At 48.7% G+C, this 20,320-nt stretch overlaps 1 protein-coding gene across 1 annotated transcript in view; it reads left to right on the top strand.

Annotated features, from left to right (window-relative positions):
- The window catches only part of CYB561 (cytochrome b561), a 28,476-nt gene extending 9,784 nt beyond the window's left edge, over window positions 1-18,692 (top strand). Inside the window, exons 2-6 of the mRNA XM_074940655.1 lie at window positions 11,256-11,501; window positions 12,679-12,777; window positions 13,164-13,267; window positions 13,630-13,787; window positions 15,575-18,692. Of these exons, the coding sequence (XP_074796756.1) occupies window positions 11,297-11,501; window positions 12,679-12,777; window positions 13,164-13,267; window positions 13,630-13,787; window positions 15,575-15,770 (762 nt within the window). The 5' untranslated portion in view covers window positions 11,256-11,296 and the 3' untranslated portion in view covers window positions 15,771-18,692. The remainder of the gene's footprint in view (window positions 1-11,255; window positions 11,502-12,678; window positions 12,778-13,163; window positions 13,268-13,629; window positions 13,788-15,574) is intronic.
- Window positions 18,693-20,320: the final 1,628 nt, after the last annotated feature.

The raw sequence follows: 20,320 nt of genomic DNA, 5'->3' as shown, positions 1-20,320 counted from the left end.
CATGCACTTAGCTCAGGGTGGATAGATTTAAATCACCAAGTGGAACGCCTCGATTTAAATCAGTGACTTTAATCAATTTTTCTGTTTGTTCTTCAGTTATATCCTAAAGAAACGTGCATTCTCACTGGTTAAGTAACCATTAAAACATGTTGATTTTAAAGCTAAATAGAGGCTTTACACTAGAATTGGTGTATCTGTTTGCTACCTAGGAGGGTACACTAGAATTGTGTACTTTTATTTAAGCAATTATATAGCTTAATATTTTCAGATTCTTAGTGACTGTACATTTTTAGTATGTTATAAAATAGTAAATCAGTATATCATTTACTAGATAATTTACTTTTTGCTCATGATTTGTGTCAAGTTGGGATGGTAACTGGAATTAAACACACACAACATATAACATTTATTTTTATTAAACAAAACAACTTTACATGTGTTAGATGCAAATTTATCTTATCAAAACATGTTTCACATTTACAGTGGAATGACTTATTAAACAGAGGGATTAACTGCAGTCAGTGAATTAATTGATTATTTCAGATCAGCCTGTGAAAATTTTCAGTTTGCCTAAGTGAAAGTGACTGGAAGTTAAGTTTGTATTCACCTATGTTTCTTGAAAATGAGGCAACAGTCTCCTAAGTTACTTAGGGTGTCTTGCAAACTTTTAAAACTGGTAGATCTCATCCCCTCCCTCCTCCATTTTTATTCATAGACTGGAAGAGAGAAGTTTTCTTGCATTTTCAACTCCCAATCGATTTCTCAACTTTGACTGAATTAGTTCAAATGAAGAAAATATTTTTTCTTCTGTAGGCATAGAGGCTACTGCTGTCAGAAGCTGGTTTAGCTCTTCAACAAACTCTGGTTCCAGATGCTTAGCTAGTGACTTCCAGTTTAGTGGTGTTGACTTTCTTTAAAGCAACATCAGCACACATGTACTGCTTGAATGCTCACCTCCAGCTCTGATCTCTGTTATGGTTGGCAACATCTTCAGCAGTTAGGCATCTACTCTGACACTTGGGTTGAGAATAACGGCAAGAAAATAAGGTGGAGTAAGTGCTTAATCCACTCGCTTGTTTACTGCCTGCATCTTAACTTTGTTCTGGGGCACCTGGCCTTGGCCACTGTCGGAAGACAGGATACTGGGCCAGATGGACCTTTGGTCTGACCCAGTGTGGCCATTCCTATGTTCTTATGTTGCCGGGTCTTTTTCTTTCATGTCTTCTGAAGTTCTCTCCAAATTTCAACAGCATCAGCAATACCTGCAGCAGTCTTTCTGCAATTTGTCCAAGGCTATGGAAATAGGTTTCAGTACATTCAGCATATCTTCAACATTTCTCCTTAGTCCAATGTTGATTACTTTGGCTGTGATGGTTCCATCATTTTTTGTCATTGTCTTCACAGTGCTATCAGAATAGGCCAATTCTTAATAAATAGCTCAAAACTGTCAACCACTGAATTCCATCATACATCTAGGGGAAGAATTAGTTTGGATCCTTCTGTATTTCTCTTTGATGCTGACACAGAGTGGCTGTTATGGAAGTATTTTGCCATTTCAGCAGTATTTTCCTTTATTCCTGGAGTTGTACTTAAGTCTTTGACTAAAAGAGGCATCAAATGAGAATTGTGCCCACATGTTATAAGTTTCAGCTTCCTTTCATTATCTTCTTCTAGATTTCTTCTCATCCTTGCTGCATTTGCAGTATTATGACACAGCTACATACTTGACACTTGAATTCTTGTTCAGTATGTTATAGCTGTTTCTGTTACTACTTTTAAGTATTCTGCTGTATGGGCATTTCCTGATGTAGTGTTTCTGTTAGATAACACAATATGGGATGTCTGTCACACAAGCACTGTGTACACTGCTCCACCCATCAAGACTCAGACTAATGAATTTCCTGTCAGTGTTTTTTGCATGCTGTTCAATTTTCTTCTCAGACATTGTATCCAGGATCCTTCCAGCAATGTGTGCTCGGCCTGTAATGATCGAACCATTCAATGAAATGTTTGTTCTGAACAAAACGAAAGGGAGAATATGTTGTATAAGTGAACTGAGCAATCTTTTAATCTCTTGCTGAAATTTTCTGGTCCTGATAACGAACTCAGCCATGGATTTATTGGATGAGAAGATTTTTTTTTTTAACTAAAGTAAATTACTGTCCAACGTGTAGCTGCAGCACTGATGGTGGGACCGCAGATGACTCTGAAGTTGTATGTTTTGCAGATGGTGGCGTATGTTCAGGACCCCTAATGTCTGAGGTGGACGCTGAACAAAATGGCAAAAAAAGTCACTTATTCACTGAGTATTATTCAGTGCGCTACTTAAACAGAGATTGTAAATTAAATATTCCTCCTATTGCAGCTGTTTGTACCACTGTTTAAATGAAAAAAATTATTCTAACCTCATTTTTATAAGGAAAGCAATGGTTACAGTCAGGTCTCGATTTGCAGGGTGTGTGGGTGTTTTTGTTTGTTTGCACAATTTGTTATGCATGGTCAATAAATTGTGACCCTTTATTTTTGTACAAAGTATGGATTCACTTTTACACGGTGCCCCATGGTTGCCAAGATGTGCAGAACAGTGGCGTAGCCAGGATGGGACAATTGGGTGGGTCCCAACTTCAGGTGGGTGGGCAATGGCAGAGGAGGGGAGGCAGGAGGTGGGGAGGGATGGCTCAGTGGTTTGAGCATTGGTCTGCTAAACCCAGGGTTGTGAGTTCAATCCTTGAGGGGGCCATTTAGGATCTGGGGCAAAAATTGAGGATTGGCCCTGCTTTGAGCAGGGGGTTGGATAGATGACCTCCTCAGGTCCCTTCCAACCCTGGTATTCTATGACCCCCTCTAGCCGGCCTTGCGGGGGGCAATGAACACTCGGCCAGGGCCCCCACCACACCCCAGGCGTGGACCGGGCGGCTTGCCCCACTCTGCCAGCCTGCCTGCCCGGCACTCCAGCTGGGGACCAGGGTCAGGGGCTTGTCCCGCTCTGCCCACCCGTGTTCCAGCCAGGGAGCGGGGCAAGGGGCTTGCTCCACTCCGCCTGCCTGCCTGCCCAGCACTCCAGCTGGCGCATGGGGGCTTGCCCGCTCCCCAGCTGGAATGCTGGGCAGGTGGAGCAGGGCGAGCCCCTGTGCCACGACCCTATTCCCTGGTGGAGCGCCGGGCGGTGTGGGGCAAGCCACCGCGCCCCGACGCTGCTCCTCGGGAGCGTACCTGGGGCCAGGGGGCCTCTAGTCAGATTATCCGTTGCCCCCTGTAAGGCCTGCTGGAGGGGGAGAGGGGAGGTAGCCCTGATTCCTCCTGCCCCATACCTCCTGCCTCCATGCTCCCCGGCTTCCCCAGACAAACCCTCAGAGTTCTGACTTCAACATCAGCAATATCATATCAAGTTCATTCTCAACATCAGTAAAGGTTAGTAGCAAGTTTTTAAATTTCATTAATTTTTTTAAATAAAACCTGTACAGTACGGGATAAATTAGGGAGGTCATCTTGTGAGCCTGGAACCTAAACCCTTATTTCCCATAGACCCTTGGTGTCTTTTAACGTGATTTCTATTTGCACGGTGTTTGTTCAAGAACATAACCATCGTGTAAATCGAGGCCTGACTGTATCTAAATCTATTAAAACCCTTATCTCTAGTAACATTCCAAGCGGCTTGGGGGAAAAAAAACACTTTTTTAAGTGTTAAAATTAATAAATGCCTAATAAAGTTTTACTTTTTTACATAAGAAAACTTCATCTAAGGTGTTTTGATTATATGAGCAACAAAGTCATTTCCGAAATGCAGCGTTAACAGTAAAAATGTAATTGATAAGTACTCCCACAACAAACTAACATACCCTTTATAGTTTGAAATTCATAAGTAAATTTTCCACTCAGAACATACATTTATGACAGTCTCAGTTAGCAAGATATGGGACCAACCTGGCTACAACAACACTGCCCACAATAATCTAAGCTAATGTACTCAATGCTTTTTTTGCCTCTGTGTTCACGAACAAGGTCAGCTCCCAGACTGCTGCCCTGGGCAGCACAGCATGGGGAGGAGGTGACCAGCCCTCTGTGGAGAAAGAAGTGGTTCGGGACTATTTAGAAAAGCTGGATGGGCACAAGCCCATGGGGCCGGATGCGCTGCATCCGAGAGTGCTAAAGGAGTTGGCGGATGGGATTGCAGAGCCATTGGCCATTATCTTTGAAAACTCATGGCGATCGGCGGAGGTCCCGGACGACTGGAAAAAGGCTAATGTAGTGCCCATCTTTAAAAAAGGGAAAGAGGAGGACCTGGGGAACTTACAGGCCAGTCAGCCTCACCTCAGTCCCTGGAAAAATCGTGGAGCAGGTCCTGAAGGAATCAATTCTGAAGCACTTAGAGGAGAGGAAAGTGATCAGGAACAGTCAGCATGGATTCACCAGGGCAAGTCATGCCTGACTAATCTAATTGCCTTCTATGATGAGATAACTGGCTCTGTGGATGAAGGGAAAGCAGTGGACGTGTTGTTCCTTGACTTTAGCAAAGCTTTTGACACGGTCTCCCACAGTATTCTTACCAGCAAGTTATAGTAGTATGGGCTGGATGACTGGACTGTAAGGTAGATAGAAAGCTGGCTAGATTGTCGGACTCAGCGGGTAGTGATCGATGGCTCCATGTCTAGTTGGCAGCCGGTATCAAGTGGAGTGCCCCAAGGGTCAGTTCTGGAGCCAGTTTTGTTCAATATCTTCATAAATGATCTGGAGGATGGCATGGACTGCACCCTCAGCAAGTTTGCAGATGCCACTAAATTGGGAGGAGAGGTAGATACGCTGGAGGGTAGGGATAGGATACAGAGGGCCCTAGACAAATTAGAGGATTGGGCCAGAAGAAATCTGATGAGGTTGAACAAGGACAAGTGCAGAGTCCTGCACTTAGATCAGAAGAATCTCATGCAGACTAGGGACCAAATGGCTAGGCAGCAGTTCTGCAGAAAAGGACCTAGGGGTTACAGTGGACGAGAAGCTGGATATGAGTCAACAGTGTGCCCTTGTTGCCGAGAAGGCCAGTGGCATTTTGGGATGCATAAGCAGGGGTATTGCCAGCAGATCGAGGGACGTGATCGTTCCCCTCTATTCGACATTGGTGAGGCCTCATCTGGAGTACTGTGTCCAGTTTTGGGCCCCACACTACAAGAAGGATGTGGAAAAATTGGAGAACGTCCAGTGGAGGGCAACAAAAATGATTAGGGGACTGGAACACATGACTTATGAGGAGGCTGAGGGAACTGGGATTGTTTAGTCTGTGGAAGAGAAGAATGAGGGGGGATTTGATAGCTGCTTTCAACTACCTGAAAAGGGGTTCCAAAGAGGATGGCTCTAGACTGTTCTCCGTGGTAGCTAATGACAGAACAAGGAGTAATGGTCTCAAGTTGCAGTGGGGGAGGTTTAGGTTGGATATTAGGAAAAAGCTTTTTCGCTAGGAGGGTGGTGAAGCACTGGAATGCATTACCTAGGGAGGTGGTGGAATCTCTTTCCTTTGAAGTTTTTAAGTTCAGGCTTGACAAAGCCCTGGCTGGGATGATTCAGTTGGGGATTGGTCCTGCTTTGAGCAGGGGGTTGGACTAGATGACCTCCTGAGGTCCCTTCCAACCCTAATATTTTAGGATTCTATGAATCTAAGCTCTCATTTACTAGCCTAGTAAGACATGCCGGGCAGTCCATAAGAATGGTGGGAAAATTAGTTTACTAACCAGCTGATCCAGATAGTTCTGACATGTCCACATCATCATCTTCAAAGTTAGGGCCCTGTGAGGAGCATTTTTCCGAATGTTGTTTCATGCTGACAGGCAGGCCTGGGATCTCTTTGTTGCACGGTTTTACATTTGGCCCATGGTCCATTTTTCACCCAGAGGTAGAAGAATTTCTTGAAAACATTCTCAGAGAGGGTCTTATTTACAACCTGCGGCTGTGGGAAGATCTCCAGTTCCCATGTGTTGAAATCAACACTAAACGCAGGACTCTGAAGAATTTTTCCCCTTCTTCCCATAGTGTCCTGCTTTGACACCGGTGTTGCTCCTTCTTTCTGGGTGCACTCTGCTCCTTCTCCCTAGTTACATAACTGACCCACCCTACTTTGGCCCTAACCCCAGAAAAACATAGAACTAACAACAATCCAGACATCTGCTCATGTAACCCACATGCCTGTTGCCCTGCAGTATTTTATATGTTTAGAGACTGAGGGAGGCAGTTGAGAAACGAATAGATTTCTGTTTGTTTGTATTTCGGTGTACGCATGCAAGCAAACAGAGGAAGGCCATTTACTTGATGTGCCAGAGCCATCCAAAACAAGGGCTGGTAGTCACTGGGCCCATCAGTGATTTTCCATGAGCTGGAGAGTGTTTCCAGGGTGGGTGGAGTCGTCATTATTTGAGAACTGAGCCAAGCAGAGCCCAGGTAGGGAGAATGAACTTGATGAGATACATGATGGTGTCTGCTGGAGTCAGAGGCCAGGTCCCAACTATGATGACTTTGTCAGTCTCTCGCACCTTGGGTCCCCCACAGGAGCAAGCCCGTAATACAGTACATGACCTGTTGTGCACAGTCATAAAGCTTGACCTCAAAAATTAGATGTTTTTCCCCCCCAATTCATTCTTTATCTAGAAAAGCTGTCTTTTCCTCAAAGTTTTGATAGAGGTTCCTGGATTCAGCATTTTCATTTTTTATTTAAATGTTTTGAGAGATTATAATAAGTTTAGGCCTTAACATATTTTGTATTTAAACTCAGATTTAGTTTGAAACAGGTTTATTTTTAAAAATAGATAAATTTATTATTTAAATAATAAAAAATCCAATTTAAATCCAAATTTTTGATTTTATTTTTTTTCCTCCCAAAAATTATCGCTTTTTATCCACCAGGGACTGGCTTAAATCTCCTCATTTTACAGTTTTTATTTTAAAGTTTGCTTTATCTGCTGTCTGGTTTTTGAACCTTTAGGATTCAGGGTTTCAAGCTTTTCTCTGCAATGTCGTCTGCTGCAAACTTGCTTTGTAAAAGAAAGCGGCAATTCTCTCACGCCCGACTCCAGGAGCTGGCCTTTAAGAAAATCACCAAATTGCAAGACTCGTGATAAAATCTCAAGAGCTGGCTACCCCGGTCAGACCCATTGATACAATGCTTTACAAACCCAGAGTTATGTTAATATCTTTCACTGCAGTAGTACATAAGAGCCCAGTCATGGACCAGGATCACTTTGTGCCAGCTGCTTTCCAAACAGAACAAAAAGAGGCTGTTTCCTGCCCCCAAAGAATTTATAATATAAATAAGACCCACATGAGGCATCAGCTGGAGGAGAAGGTGAGAGTGTTCCCAGTGAGGATAAAACGGAGATTTTTTTTTTGAGACGGGAGGCTCTGGGAAGGACCCCTTGGTGGGTAAGGAAAGGGAAGTCTGTTCACCTTATTCATTCTTAGCCATGAGTGTGGCCACTACCTGTGCTAAAAGAACGAGGAGTACAGACAGGACCTCTGAATCCTGAACACCCGCCCCCCCCCCCCCCCGGGGCTGATGATAGCTCACCTGAACTGATCACTCTCATTATAGTGAGTATGGCAACACCCATGTTCTCTGTGTGTGTAAAATAAAATCTTCCTACTGTATTTTCCACTCCATGCATCCGATGAAGTGAGTTTTAGCCTGTGGAAGTTTATGCTCAAATCAATTGGTTAGTCTCTAAGGTGCCACAAGTTTCAGAGTAACAGCCGTGTTAGTCTGTATTTGCAAAAAGAAAAGGAGTACTTGTGGCACCTTAGAGACTAACCAATTGATTTGAGCATAAGCTTTCGTGAGCTACAGCTCACTTCATCGGATGCATACTGTGGAAAATGTAGAAGATCTTTTTATACACACAAAGCATGAAAAAATACCTCCCCCCACCCCACTCTCCTGCTGGTAATAGCTTATCTAAAGTGATCACTCTCCTTACAATGTGTATGATGATCAAGTTGGGCCATTTCCAGCACAAATCCAGGGTTTAACAAGAATGTCGGGGGGGGGGGGGGCGCGTAGGAAAAAACAAGGGGAAATAGGTTACCTTGCATAATGACTTAGCCACTCTCAGTCTCTATTCAAGCCTAAGTTAATTGTATCCAATTTGCAAATTCCAATTCAGCAGTCTCTCGCTGGAGTCTGGATTTGACCTTTTTTTTGTTGTAATATCGCAACTTTCATGTCTGTAATCGCGTGACCAGAGAGATTGAAGTGTGCTCCGACTGGTTTATGAATGTTATAGTTCTTGACATCTGATTTGTGTCCATTTATTCTTTTACATAGAGACTGTCCAGTTTGACCAATGTACATGGCAGAGGGGCATTGCTGGCACATGATGGCATATATCACATTGGTGGACGTGCAGGTGAACGAGCCTCTGATAGTGTGGCTGATGTTATTAGGCCCTGTGATGGTGTCCCCTGAATAGATATGTGGGCACAGTTGGCAACGGGCTTTGTTGCAAGGATGGGTTCCTGGGTTAGTGGTTCTGTTGTGTGGTATTTGGTTGCTGGTGAGTATTTGCTTCAGGTTGGGGGGCTGTCTGTAGGCAAGGACTGGCCTGTCTCCCAAGATTTGTGAGAGTGATGGGTCATCCTTCAGGATAGGTTGTAGATCCTTAATAATGCGTTGGAGGGGTTTTAGTTGGGGGCTGAAGGTGACGGCTAGTGGCGTTCTGTTGTTTTCTTTGTTAGGCCTGTCCTGTAGTAGGTGACTTCTGGGTACTCTTCTGGCTCTATCTGTTTCTTCACTTCCGCAGGTGGGTATTGTAGTTGTAAGAATGCTTGATAGAGATCTTGTAGGTGTTTGTCTCTGTCTGAGGGGTTGGAGCAAATGCGGTTGTATCGCAGAGCTTGGCTGTAGACAATGGATCGTGTGGTGTGGTCAGGGTGAAAGCTGGAGGCATGTAGGTAGGAATAGCGGTCAGTAGGTTTCCGGTATAGGGTGGTGTTTATGTGACCATCGTTTATGAGCACTGTAGTGTCCAGGAAGCGGATCTCTTGTGTGGACTGGACCAGGCTGAGGTTGATGGTGGGATGGAAATTGTTGAAATCATGGTGGAATTCCTCAAGGGCTTCTTTTCCATGGGTCCAGATGATGATGTCATCAATATAGCGCAAGTAGAGTAGGGGTGTTAGGGGACAAGAGCTGAGGAAGCGTTGTTCTAAGTCAGTCATAAAAATGTTGGCATACTGTGGGGCCATGCGGGTACCCATAGCAGTGCTGCTGATTTGAAGGTATACATTGTCCTCACCCATAACTATTTTACATTTGGGGACAAAGTCACAAAGTTCAGCCACCAGGTTAGCCGTGACATTATCGGGGATAGTGTTCTTGACGGCTTGTAGTCCATCTTTATGTGGAATGTTGGTGTAGAGGGCTTCTACATCCATAGTGGCCAGGATGGTGTTATCAGGAAGATCACCGATGGATTGTAGTTTCTTCAGGAAGTCAGTGGTGTCTCGAAGGTAGCTGGGAGTGCTGGTAGCGTAGGGCCTGAGGAGGGAGTCTACATAGCCAGATAATCCTGCTGTCAGGGTGCCAATGCCTGAGATGATGGGGCGCCCAGGATTTCCAGGTTTATGGATCTTGGGTAGCAGATAGAATATCCCGGGTCAGGGTTCCAGGGGTGTGTCTGTGCGGATTTGTTCTTGTGCTTTTTCAGGGAGTTTCTTGAGCAGATGGTGTAGTTTCTTTTGGTAACTCTCAGTGGGATCAGAGGGTAATGGCTTGTAGAAAGTGGTGTTGGAGAGCTGCCAAGCAGCCTCTTGTTCATATTCCGACCTATTCATGATGACAACAGCACCTCCTTTGTCAGCTTTTTTGATTATGATGTCAGAGTTGTTTCTGAGGCTGTGGATGGCATTGTGTTCCGCACGGCTGAGGTTATGGGGCAAGTGATGCTGCTTTTCCACAATTTCAGCCCGTGTACGTCGGCAGAAGCACTTTATGTAGAAGTCCAGTCTGCTGTCTCGACCTTCAGGAGTCCACCTAGAATCCTTCTTTTTGTCGTCTTGGTAGGGAGGTGTCTGTGGATTAGTATGTTGTTCAGAGGTATGTTGGAAATATTCCTTGAGTCGGAGACGTCGAAAATAGGATTCTAGGTCACCACAGAACTGTGTCATGTTCGTGGGGTTGGAGGGGCAGAAGGTGCCACAAGTCCTCCTCGTTCTTTCTGCTGATACAGACTCGCAGGGCTGCCCCTCTGAAACCTGTCATCTGTGCTAAGTCGTCCAGCCAAACCTCTTGCACCAGGTGAGCGTTTGAGAGATCATTATAACACCGCAAGCTAACCCTGTCCCGTGATTGTCCCCTGACTGGCTCTAGGCAAACCAGGAAGCTTCTGTCTGTATGGAGGCAGGTCAGGGCTAGAGCAGTGTTGGCCAATGTGGGGAGACACTGAAAGCTGCCACTAAGCTCTGTGGAAAAAAAACTTGACTGGCCAGTTTGGCAGACCTGTTTCTGGCCCTCTCCCTTCTAGTTCTTTAAAATGAAATCCACCCCCAGGGGAATCCTAGCCCAGGCGTGTGTCTACACTGCAATCAAACCCCATGGCCCTGAGTCGCTGAGCCTGGAATAATGGACTCAGGCTTGTGGGGCTGGGGCTGCAGGGCTAAAAATAGCAGTGCAGATGTTCCAGTTTAAGCTCACCTGCTATTTGTAGCCCAGCAGCCCCAGCCCTGTGAGCTGGAGCCCACTGACCTGTGCCGTGGGTTTGTCTCTGCGGCGTAGACACAGTACCCGGCCTGCCTCCCTCTGGGTGCGTCTCCCTCCAGATAAATACTGAATAAGACAATTAAATTCAACAGCCGAGTGCTGCCCGTCTACATGCCAGCAACGCAGTGTCAGAGCTGCACTTCTCTACGTCCATCACAGTAATATCTGGGCTGGTTTTACAGAGCAGTGAGTGCGAGGAATGGAGCAAGGAGCTGTGGGCTGGCCAGCTCCATAGGCTCTCTTAGAGCTGGGAGTGGGTGGATTAGGGTTCTCAGGTCCTGTCTGAAGCTGAGTAGCAAGCTGCTCTGGGGAGACTTGGTTCTGAGTCAGGATGGGCGGAAAACTAGGGATGGGTCTTGATAGCAGGTTTCTAATCCCTGAGATTGATCTCAGTAGAAGTTGAGCAGAGTTCACATCCCTGGTGAAGAGGAGTGACAGATACGTCTGGTCCCTATGGGTAGCCCAGTGTCCCCAGCATGCTGTTGGGTTGCCATGCTGATCACTTTTCTCCTTGTTCTTGCAGTCTGAGATTTTGTCCCAGGAGTGTCCCTGGCCTCGCCTGGCATGGAGGACAGTCTCACAAGGCCTTCGAGCCCAGCAGGACTCTCCTGTTACATGGCAGTCTCTCAGCTGTTAGGTTTGACTGTGATTGCCATGACCGGAGCCTGGATGGGCCAATACCGGGGCGGTATTGCTTGGGAAAGTGCGCTGCAGTTCAACGTCCACCCTCTCTGCATGATCATTGGCATGGTCTTTCTCCAAGGGGATGGTAAGTTGGGATCCTGATGTTGAATTGCTGAAGGGCGAAGAGCATTCAAAATGCTACCTACCTCTCAGCCAGGCTTCTGAGCTCTGCTGGAAATGACCCCTTCACTGCCACAATCACACAGATGCCTCCAGCTGCTTTGCTGGAAAGTCTAGGTGTGTCAGTGCAGCCTTAAAAATGGAGTGACTCCTGATTTCCATGTGAGTAATTGGCTTGGGATCGTGGCCTTCATACCTTTCATTGCACGGCTGCGGTTCAGCAGTATTAGGGCTTTGACACTAAGAAGGTAACTCGGTCCAGGTAGCCAACCTGGCCAAGGACAAAGCTGTCCCCCCGGTGTTAGCAATGGGGACTGGAGCTGGGGTAATACGTAGGGTGACCAGATGTCCTGATTTTTATAGGGACAGTCCTGATATTTGGGGCTGTCTTACATAGGCGCCTATTACCCCCCCCACCTCCTGTCCCGATTTTTCACACTTCCTGTCTGATCACCCTAGTAATAGGTGCACTGACCCTGTCTGCACTGGGTTACTTCAGTACGAGGCACGTACCTGTTTGGCCTTGGTGCTGGAGTAGGATGTTACCAGATCCCTCATCTGTCTCTGGTGACAGTGCAGTGAAACCCTATGAAAAGCAGCCGCGTGCGGGTAGTGAGATTCCTGCTCTCACTACCCACACAGAACCCGCATCAGGCAGAGCACTTAACAGGGCTGCCTGGAGGTCGGCGTTGGGCCCTGCTCCGTTTCACACTAATGTGATTGTGGAGAGCTGGGGGCAGTAATTGTCTTCCAGACGGCCACTTGGGCAGAGAGCCAGTTGCGGCTGAACAGCGTCGTGATGGGGAAAGTGCATCAGCAGGTGCCCCCCAGACAATCCCTGGGGCTTAAAAGATTAATTGTAGCAAATTAAATTTGGAAAAGGCAGTTGGGAGAACAAGAAGTGCTTTATGCTCCCGTCAGCATGAGTCATCCTCTGCCTCCCTCCAGCGGCTCTGATGCATTCATTTTAGTGCTGATTCTTCCCTCCTCAGGGCCCTGGGACCCCACCGCTCCCAGGCTTCGTTTGCTGCGCTTAGCCCACCTGGCCTGGGGAAGGCTCCCTTTGCTCTGGGCTGCAGAGCCGAGGAGGCTGTTCCCTGCCCACCCCCACTGCCTGTCTCTCACACGTTTCTCTCTCCCAGCTCTCCTGGTTTACCGGGTCTTCAGGAATGAGACCAAACGCTCAGCCAAAATCCTCCATGGGCTCCTCCACGCCTTTGCGCTGGTCATCGCCCTTGTGGGTGAGTCTCGGATGCCACAGTGGAAAGGTGACCTGGAAGGACCCGCGTGGCAGCCCCCTGCCCCTAAGGCCACTGTGTTGGCTGGAGGCTTCCAAGAGCAGCGGGTCAGCGGCGTCCTGCTCAGGAGGCTTTTAAATCCACCCTCTTCTGTCACAACGACAAGATCATCCCAGAAAGGTTCTCAGAGCAGAGCCTTTGCTCCCCAGGTTCAGCGCCTGCGGTTTGGGGCTCTTCTCCCCATGCCGGGTTGGGGGGTGGGTCCAGCTGGCCTTGCTGTTTACAGGCTAGACCCCCAAGTGAGGGGTGTGTGCATATGGGCTAATGAATGGGACTCCAGTGCTGATGAGAGCGCTGCTTTAACCGGCCGCTTCCTGCCATCCCTGCAGGTGTGATAGCCGTGTTCGATTACCACAGGAAGAAAGGCTTTGCAGACATGTATAGCCTGCATAGCTGGTGTGGAATAACAGCCTTCAGCCTCTACTTCATCCAGGTGAGGAGGAGGAGGGTGCCCTTCAGGAGAGCTATGTACGTGCCCGACAGGCAGAGTTCACCAGTGGTTAGAGCAGGGGCTAGGGGTCAGGACTGCTGGGTTGTATCCCCAGCTTGGGTGGATTTGTTTTGAATCTCCAGGCTCTGTTCCTTGGCTGCAGGCCAGAGCTTGTGGCTGTGCCAGCATCTAAGCAGGGCTTGGCTGGACTAGCCCACAATCTCCAATCCTTGGTTAGCTGGACCAGGACCTAATTTGCTCCAATTTCTGAGGCCTGTTGTAATAACACCAAATTCCAATGGGAAACCTGGGCTCTGCAGGGAAAGGTCCTTTAAGCCCCTCTGCACTTTCTTCTTCTCCTCCAGTGGCTCATGGGCTTCAGCTTCTTCCTGTTTCCTGGAACGTCCTTCTCACTCCGTAGCAGATACAAACCACAGCACGTCTTCTTCGGTGTCTTCCTCTTCGTTCTCTCCATTGCCACATGTTTGCTAGGCATCAAGGAGCTGCTCCTCTTCAATATCCAGTAAGTGACTGAAGCATCTGGGTTGCGGCTTCTGCCCTTTGAAATTCACAGCATCCCCCATGAGTTTAGAAAAAGACACCCTTGCCCCAGGCCAGCACCTCCCCGGGAAATTGAGTGAATGGGTCGTACGGACCCAGATTTCAATCCTATCACTGAACCTCCCTCAGTGTGAGGGCCCTCACATCTCATAAACATGGGGCGTTCAGTGTGATAGATTTTGTTAGCAATTCTCCACCAAAACTGTGACAGATTTCTGTTCCCAATCTGCCGGAGGCGTCAGGTGATCACGCTCAGGCCACAGGATCGTCGGAGGGGGAGATGATGGAGCACATCAAGCAACTGAGTTTTAAAGCGTTATTGATAAAATAATAAAATAACAGCGGAGAGTGATGGGTGCTCCCCATGTCACTCAGAGGAAGGAAGAAAGCGTTGGTGCCCCAAGCCCTAACCCACTTTCATACTCATACCCGCACTACCCGAGGCTGGCCAGGCCTGGGTGTAATGTAAGAAGAAGAGGGGGAGGGGTGGACGGGAGTACTGTCCTGTGTGCACAGGTTGTCCAGGGTCCGCTGCCAATCTCCAATTTGCTTCAGCTCTTGGGAGGGTTTTAAACCTTAGGGTCCTTTGGGGGCATCTTGGTCCGGGACTTTTGCCCCCCTGTGCTCTTTGTACTGGGTCCAAGCCAGCCTTTTGTGGCTTCTTCGGTTTTTCCCAAAACATCTTAGCTTTAGGGATGCTACATCAGTTGTTTTCCCCCTCGTTGGCCCTGCAAAGGAACCTTTCACCCACACTCACACCTTTAACCCTTCCCAGAATGCTTTGCAATGCCTACAACAGCATTAGCAATGTACAGTGCTGATCTGCCTTCCCTTGGGGGGCGTGGGGGTGTGACGACAGCCCCTGGCTGGTTCAGGCCCTCAGTGGGCAAATCTGACTTTTCTCAAAGACAACGGCCTCTGTGGCAAAAATATACAGAAGAATCCCTGGCCAGTGCCAGCAAAACTTTCCCTGGTGAGCTGGGGGAACTGCCCCTCCAGGGAGGTAGCAGGGTTACCCACGGCCCCCTAATGATTGGAGCTGCTGGAAATCTTTCACCTGAAAAATTTGCCCTTAGAAAACGTAGATTGAAACGTTTTACAGGATTGTTTCTGACGGGGAGAATTGACGTGGGTTAGTGTAAATTACACTACCAATGGCAAACCCCCTTCTTTGATCGATCCCTCCAGCATGTGCAGGCGGGGCGGTGTCAGCTGTCGGTCAACCCCAGACCCAAAATGGCTGGGAGATGCAATAGCACTTCAAAGCCCTTCTCACTGCAGGCAAGACTCCCAGTCCCCCCTGCCCCCAAACCACCTCTAACACAGCTCTAGGAAACCCTGCTGCAGATTTGGCTCCATATGGCTCTGCAGCTCACTTGCCATGCTGCTGCTGTGATGGGGAGCGTGACACCCCCCTGTTTTAGAACAGGCAATTGCCTGAGGCAGCAAAGTAGCTGGAGAGCATTTCTTGCGGCTGTAGTGTTTGCCATCTCGACCCAGACCATTAGCATGTGTTCCTGCCTCTGGCCGTGGCCACGAACAGGTGCCTCAGAGGAGAGGAAACGCTCCCACTGCAGCCTCAGGAAGGTTGGGTGTGATTTCCTGGGCCGTGGGTGGGAGAAGCTGGTAAAGAGGTCTGGGCTGAACCCCAGGGAGCCAGTTGTGTGGCAGGGCAGACGTTTTCCTCCTCTGGGTGTTCCCTGCTGGAGGGAGCCTTGTTCTCAGCACAGCCCCTCTCTGCTCCTACAGGGCCACCTACAGCTCATTCGTGCCTGAAGGGATCCTGGCCAACGTCCTGGGCCTGCTTCTCATCGTCTTTGGGCTGGTGATCGGCTACATCCTGACGCGGGACGAGTGGAAGCGGCCGCCCCTGGCTGAGGAGCTGGCCCTGTCCATGGATTTTAAAACCCTCACTAAGGGGGAGAGCCCCAGCGGCAGCCAGTGATGGCTCCCTGTGCTGGGGAGCTCCTGCAAAGGCAGGGCTGGGGTGGACTTTGTGGTCGTTGCTCACTCCTGCATGTACCAGGGTCTGTTGCTGGTGTGTTGGTGTTGCTGTTACCTCTCTGCCACCTGCTGGTGGTTACGCATACAGCTGGCGTATGGGGGAGCATCTGCTTTAAGCCCCCGTCTGCAGGGGCGCTGTGTGCCAATGTAGCAGCTCTCCCAGCCCCAACCTGGCATCACGGTGCTCTGAGACCCTGGGTTGAGCCACGTTCTCTCACTGAGGCCTTATGCCATCCATGGCCACTCCCCTGCCACCCAAATCACGGGGGATGGGGGCTGCTGTTTGTATGTGCCAGGCTCAGGGGCATTCCCAGCTGGCTGAGCTGCTGGCGGGGGTTTGGTTCCTTCTCCAAACCACTGGGGGCTGGATCCCTTGCCCTTCAAACAGCAGGACTGCAGCATTTCCATTTCCCAGCCTGCCTGGCACGGCAGCTTGAGGACCACTAACTCCAGGGTGGCCGAAGGTCAGGGCCTGGCTTGCTCCTTCAGCTGCCTGCACTGACTTCTTATCCCTTCTTGAGTTCACTGAGCAGGCCGAGCAGTATGGTTAATACCAACCCCAGTTCTCCAGCACCCTGCTGTTAAACCCTCCCTCACTTGCACGCAGTGAGCCCCTTTCCCCATGTTGAATGCCAAAGCTTTCTGAGCCTCTCTGGCTGTGGCGTTTGTCTAGCCCTGACTGTTCTGCAGCCATGTCCTGAGCGTAGTGCCTCTCCGGGTCCTTGCTGGCAGCACAACCGGCGGTGGGGACGTGTGGCCTGAGGAAGATAACACCCCCGGCCCTTAAGCCCAGCCCAAACATCAGTGTTTTTAGAAATCCTCGTCCCTGGTACCTCTCATTCCTGACAGGGCCCCCAGGGCTCTCGCTGGCAGCTCCAGCCAGCTGATGTTGGGCAGAGCAGAAGTGCTGGTTGGTGAGGGCTAGTGACTGGGTGGGCAGTGAATTTTTTTAAAAATTATGTTCAAGTAAAGGCCTGGTTTCCCCCAGCTGTCACTGCAGGGAGCACGGCCGGCAACTGGCCATGGGTCACTCGTGCAGTGGCTTTTCTTTACATCTAAAATGCAGAACTTTCCCATCTACCCCTTTGTTTGCTCTTCTCGGTAACTAGATGCCAGACTTCAGGCATTGCTGGGCCTGGTGATACTGCAGCAAAGACCTCGCCTGTCCTGCAGGGTCTTTGTACTGATCACCTATTAAATATTCCCTTCTTGCACGCCCCACACCCCACTGCAGCTTTGTTAGCAGGATGAGGCAGGGATCTAGGTTAGCAGACTGAAGTATCCCACAGACTAGAAACAGCCTGTTTAGAGCCTTCTAGTCATCCTAGGCCTTTCCTCAAAGGGTGTGCAGAGCACCCCCCCACTCTCCCCCTCGCTTACAGTTACTAGACTCAGCTTTGTGGCGTGTGGCCTGGGCACTTGCCCTGCTTGCCAGCCCTGGCTTTTACATGCAGAAAACCAGTTGCTGTGGAGTTTTTATCGCCTGTTGAGGGGAGGGGCTCTGGAAGAAAAAGGTGGAGAGCCCCTGCGCTGGGAGATAACGGGGGGGGGAGGCGCTTTGACAGCAGTGTCCTAGCTGTTACTTAGCAGATACTGCTCGTAAACCCAGAAAAACTTCACCATGCGGCTGTTGATTTTCTTTGTAAACATTTCCCCAGCCTCTGTTCAGTGCAGGCCCCTAAAGTGTCCTGAGCCCAATAAAGAGCTGCGGGTTCACTTGCCAATCCTAACCCCGCTCCCACCACAGCCTCCCTTTCAGACTCCCCCTGCTGAGCAGGGGCCTCTGGAGTGATGCTGGCTCTGTTTAACTCCACACTCAAGCTGGGCACCCAAAAATCACTAGTCCCCTGTGAAAACCTCAGCTCAGATTTTACTTCCACTGCCAGAGCCACACTTAAGTAAAGGTCCGTTTGGAACTTCTGTAGGGAGAGAGATCTGGCTAGAGCGTTTTCTAACAATGGCAGGGGGCCTGGCTGGTTTTTGAAAGACTTGTTCTACGGCTGTTTTCCCTTGTCCTGACTAAGGGAAGAGGAGCGAATGAAGGGTGTGCGCAGAAAAATTTGTGCAAAACTATTACAGCCAGTGTTTGAAATCCTCTCTCCCCAGACTTCAGTGGAGCCAGGATTTCACCCACTCTTCAGGCTGATCTTGTCTCTCAGGAGGACTCAGGCAAGTCCCTTTAGCCTGAAAAACAAATGGCCAACTCTGTAAGGTTTGCTCAGAGAAGTAACACCCTGTTAGGGCCGTGTGTCCCTTCCCAGCAGTGCACTCATCTCTAACTGCCAATAACCCCCCCCAAAAAAACTTGTATCAAACAGAGGGTGTAAAGTCCCCTGAGAAAATGCCTGCCAGCAATGTGTATTCGCAGCAGATTCTTGTACTACGCCAAATGCATATTCCTGAACTGACCCCAAATATTGCAGCTAATGTTTACGTGGACGAATATTGTATAGGCTTTGTTTTAAAACAAAGTATCTTTAAAGCCATGTCGAAGGAGCTGCAATCAGTGCCCTGGGCTGGTGGCTCATAACTGCTAGTAAGGAAAAAACCTGTTAATGGAGTGCCGAGCTAGACAGGCTGTTTGAACGCTAGTTGTGGCACCTTAGAGACTAACATTTATTTGAGCATAAGCTTTCGTGAGCTACAGCTCACTTCAGCGGATGCATTGCACTGGCTTCTGACAGTTGTATCAGTATCCGATGAAGTGAGCTTATGCTCAAATAAATGTGTTAGTCTCTAAGATGCCGCAAGTCCTCCTGTTCTCGTTGCGAATACAGACTAACACGGCTGCTACTCTGAAACCTGTTTGAACTCTGTTTGCCTGTACTGTACTGCACCTGAGTCAATCAATAAATCCTGGTAACGAGCATGTGCCACGCTTTTTATTCTTTCTAGCTGGCCAAAGGAAGCACAAGTCCTCGGGTAGTCCTGGGGCCAACAGATTGAGCAGTCTGATTACTTCACATTCATTGCCTGCTTTCAATAAAGGATGTATCCATCACCACTGAGAAGCCATAGCAAATACGTAAATTAAGGCCCCCATAGCTTGGGTGTGTGAGTTAGGGCCTGGTCCTGAGGGGCTCAGACTTAGTTTAAGGGCCAGATTTGTAAAGGCATCTAGATGCCTAAACATGCATCTAACCCACCTACCTACCTTTCACTAATCTGGCCCCATATAACTTGTGCCCAACATCACAGCATGATGGAGCACTGAGTGCAGTGCTTAACCACGGGATTGCAGCTACTGCCCTTGTCTTTAAGGGCGCCAGAGCCAGTGTGGCTCAGAGGAGAGTGGGATATAATACCTCTCATGCCTAGCTAGCCAGAGAGCCACTCACATGCTGGGGTGTGTGAGCAGCGTGCTGCCGCATGGCGGTACCAGCAGGGCAAGGCCAGCGTGGCACTGGGCTGTACCTGCTCTCTTTGGGAAGGTGGGCTGCTAAAGCGCAGTCACGCCATGCTTCCCCACGAGCAGCCAGCCCAAGAGTCCGCAGTGGCCCTGAGGTTCTACAGACCTTGAGGCAGCCGGTCTCCAACTGTGGTAAGCATCGTGCTCGCCACGCTCAGGTGCTCTGCAGGGCTGCTGGAAGCAGGCTAGTCCAACAAAAATCTGTTCTAACTACACAGCTGCCAATCATGAGGAGTGGCTAACAGGCTCTTCTGTATTTTAGCTGAGGCTCATAAGGACTGTTGGGTTAGGTGGTCACCTAAATTCCCTTGCAACACGGTCTATTAGTCCAGGTCATGTTATTTGTCAACAGCTCAGGGTGCTGGAATGAGCCTTTTCCTCTTGGGGGAATAGTGGAACTGGTACAAGAAGATGGAGGCAGCCTGTGGGCTCCACATACAAGCTGCTCTGCTGGGGAGAGGAAGAGACTGGTCCATTCTCCTGCATCCAGCAGGAATGACGAGGGGGCAGACTCTCCCCCACCCCCATACAATAACACAGTCTCCCGCAGTGGAGCGTGCCATCCTGTTTCGTTGCATCTCTGTGTGGCTGTGCTAAGACACAATTGAATTCTCTTAATTTCAGGCTACAGCAATGAGGAAAACACCAGGCCAGACTCTTTTCAAGTGTTAACCATTTATAAATAAGTACATTTTTTTCATACGTACAGGTCATTGTACAGATTACAATCTGTATACATGGGGGCAAATGCATTCGTTTGAACTTTTCACATCTATCTCACAGCTCACATGTACAGACAAGAAAACGCTGCTCAAGCAAATACAGCAAAGGAAAAAATAGTTTTTCTTTCCTTGTACATCAGAGGCTGAGGGCCTCAGTTGAGTGCAGGAGTTGCCTTCCCCCTGCACAATATCACAACTGTGTCGTGTTCAATATATCCGTAGAGAGAACAGAACATGCATTGAGTAATATACTGTACAGAGAAAGTCCTTTACATCAGAATTATAGAAAAGCTAAAGGAAAATTAAGTGTCTTAAAGATCTTCCCAGCAAGTGTCTTGAAGGATGGCAACCAGTACTATT

The sequence above is a fragment of the Natator depressus genome, chromosome 27, assembly GCF_965152275.1.
Source record: "Natator depressus isolate rNatDep1 chromosome 27, rNatDep2.hap1, whole genome shotgun sequence".
NCBI classification, from domain to species: Eukaryota; Metazoa; Chordata; order Testudines; family Cheloniidae; genus Natator; species Natator depressus.
Note: the sequence above shows the minus strand (reverse complement) of the source record. Positions and strands in the feature narration are given on the sequence as shown.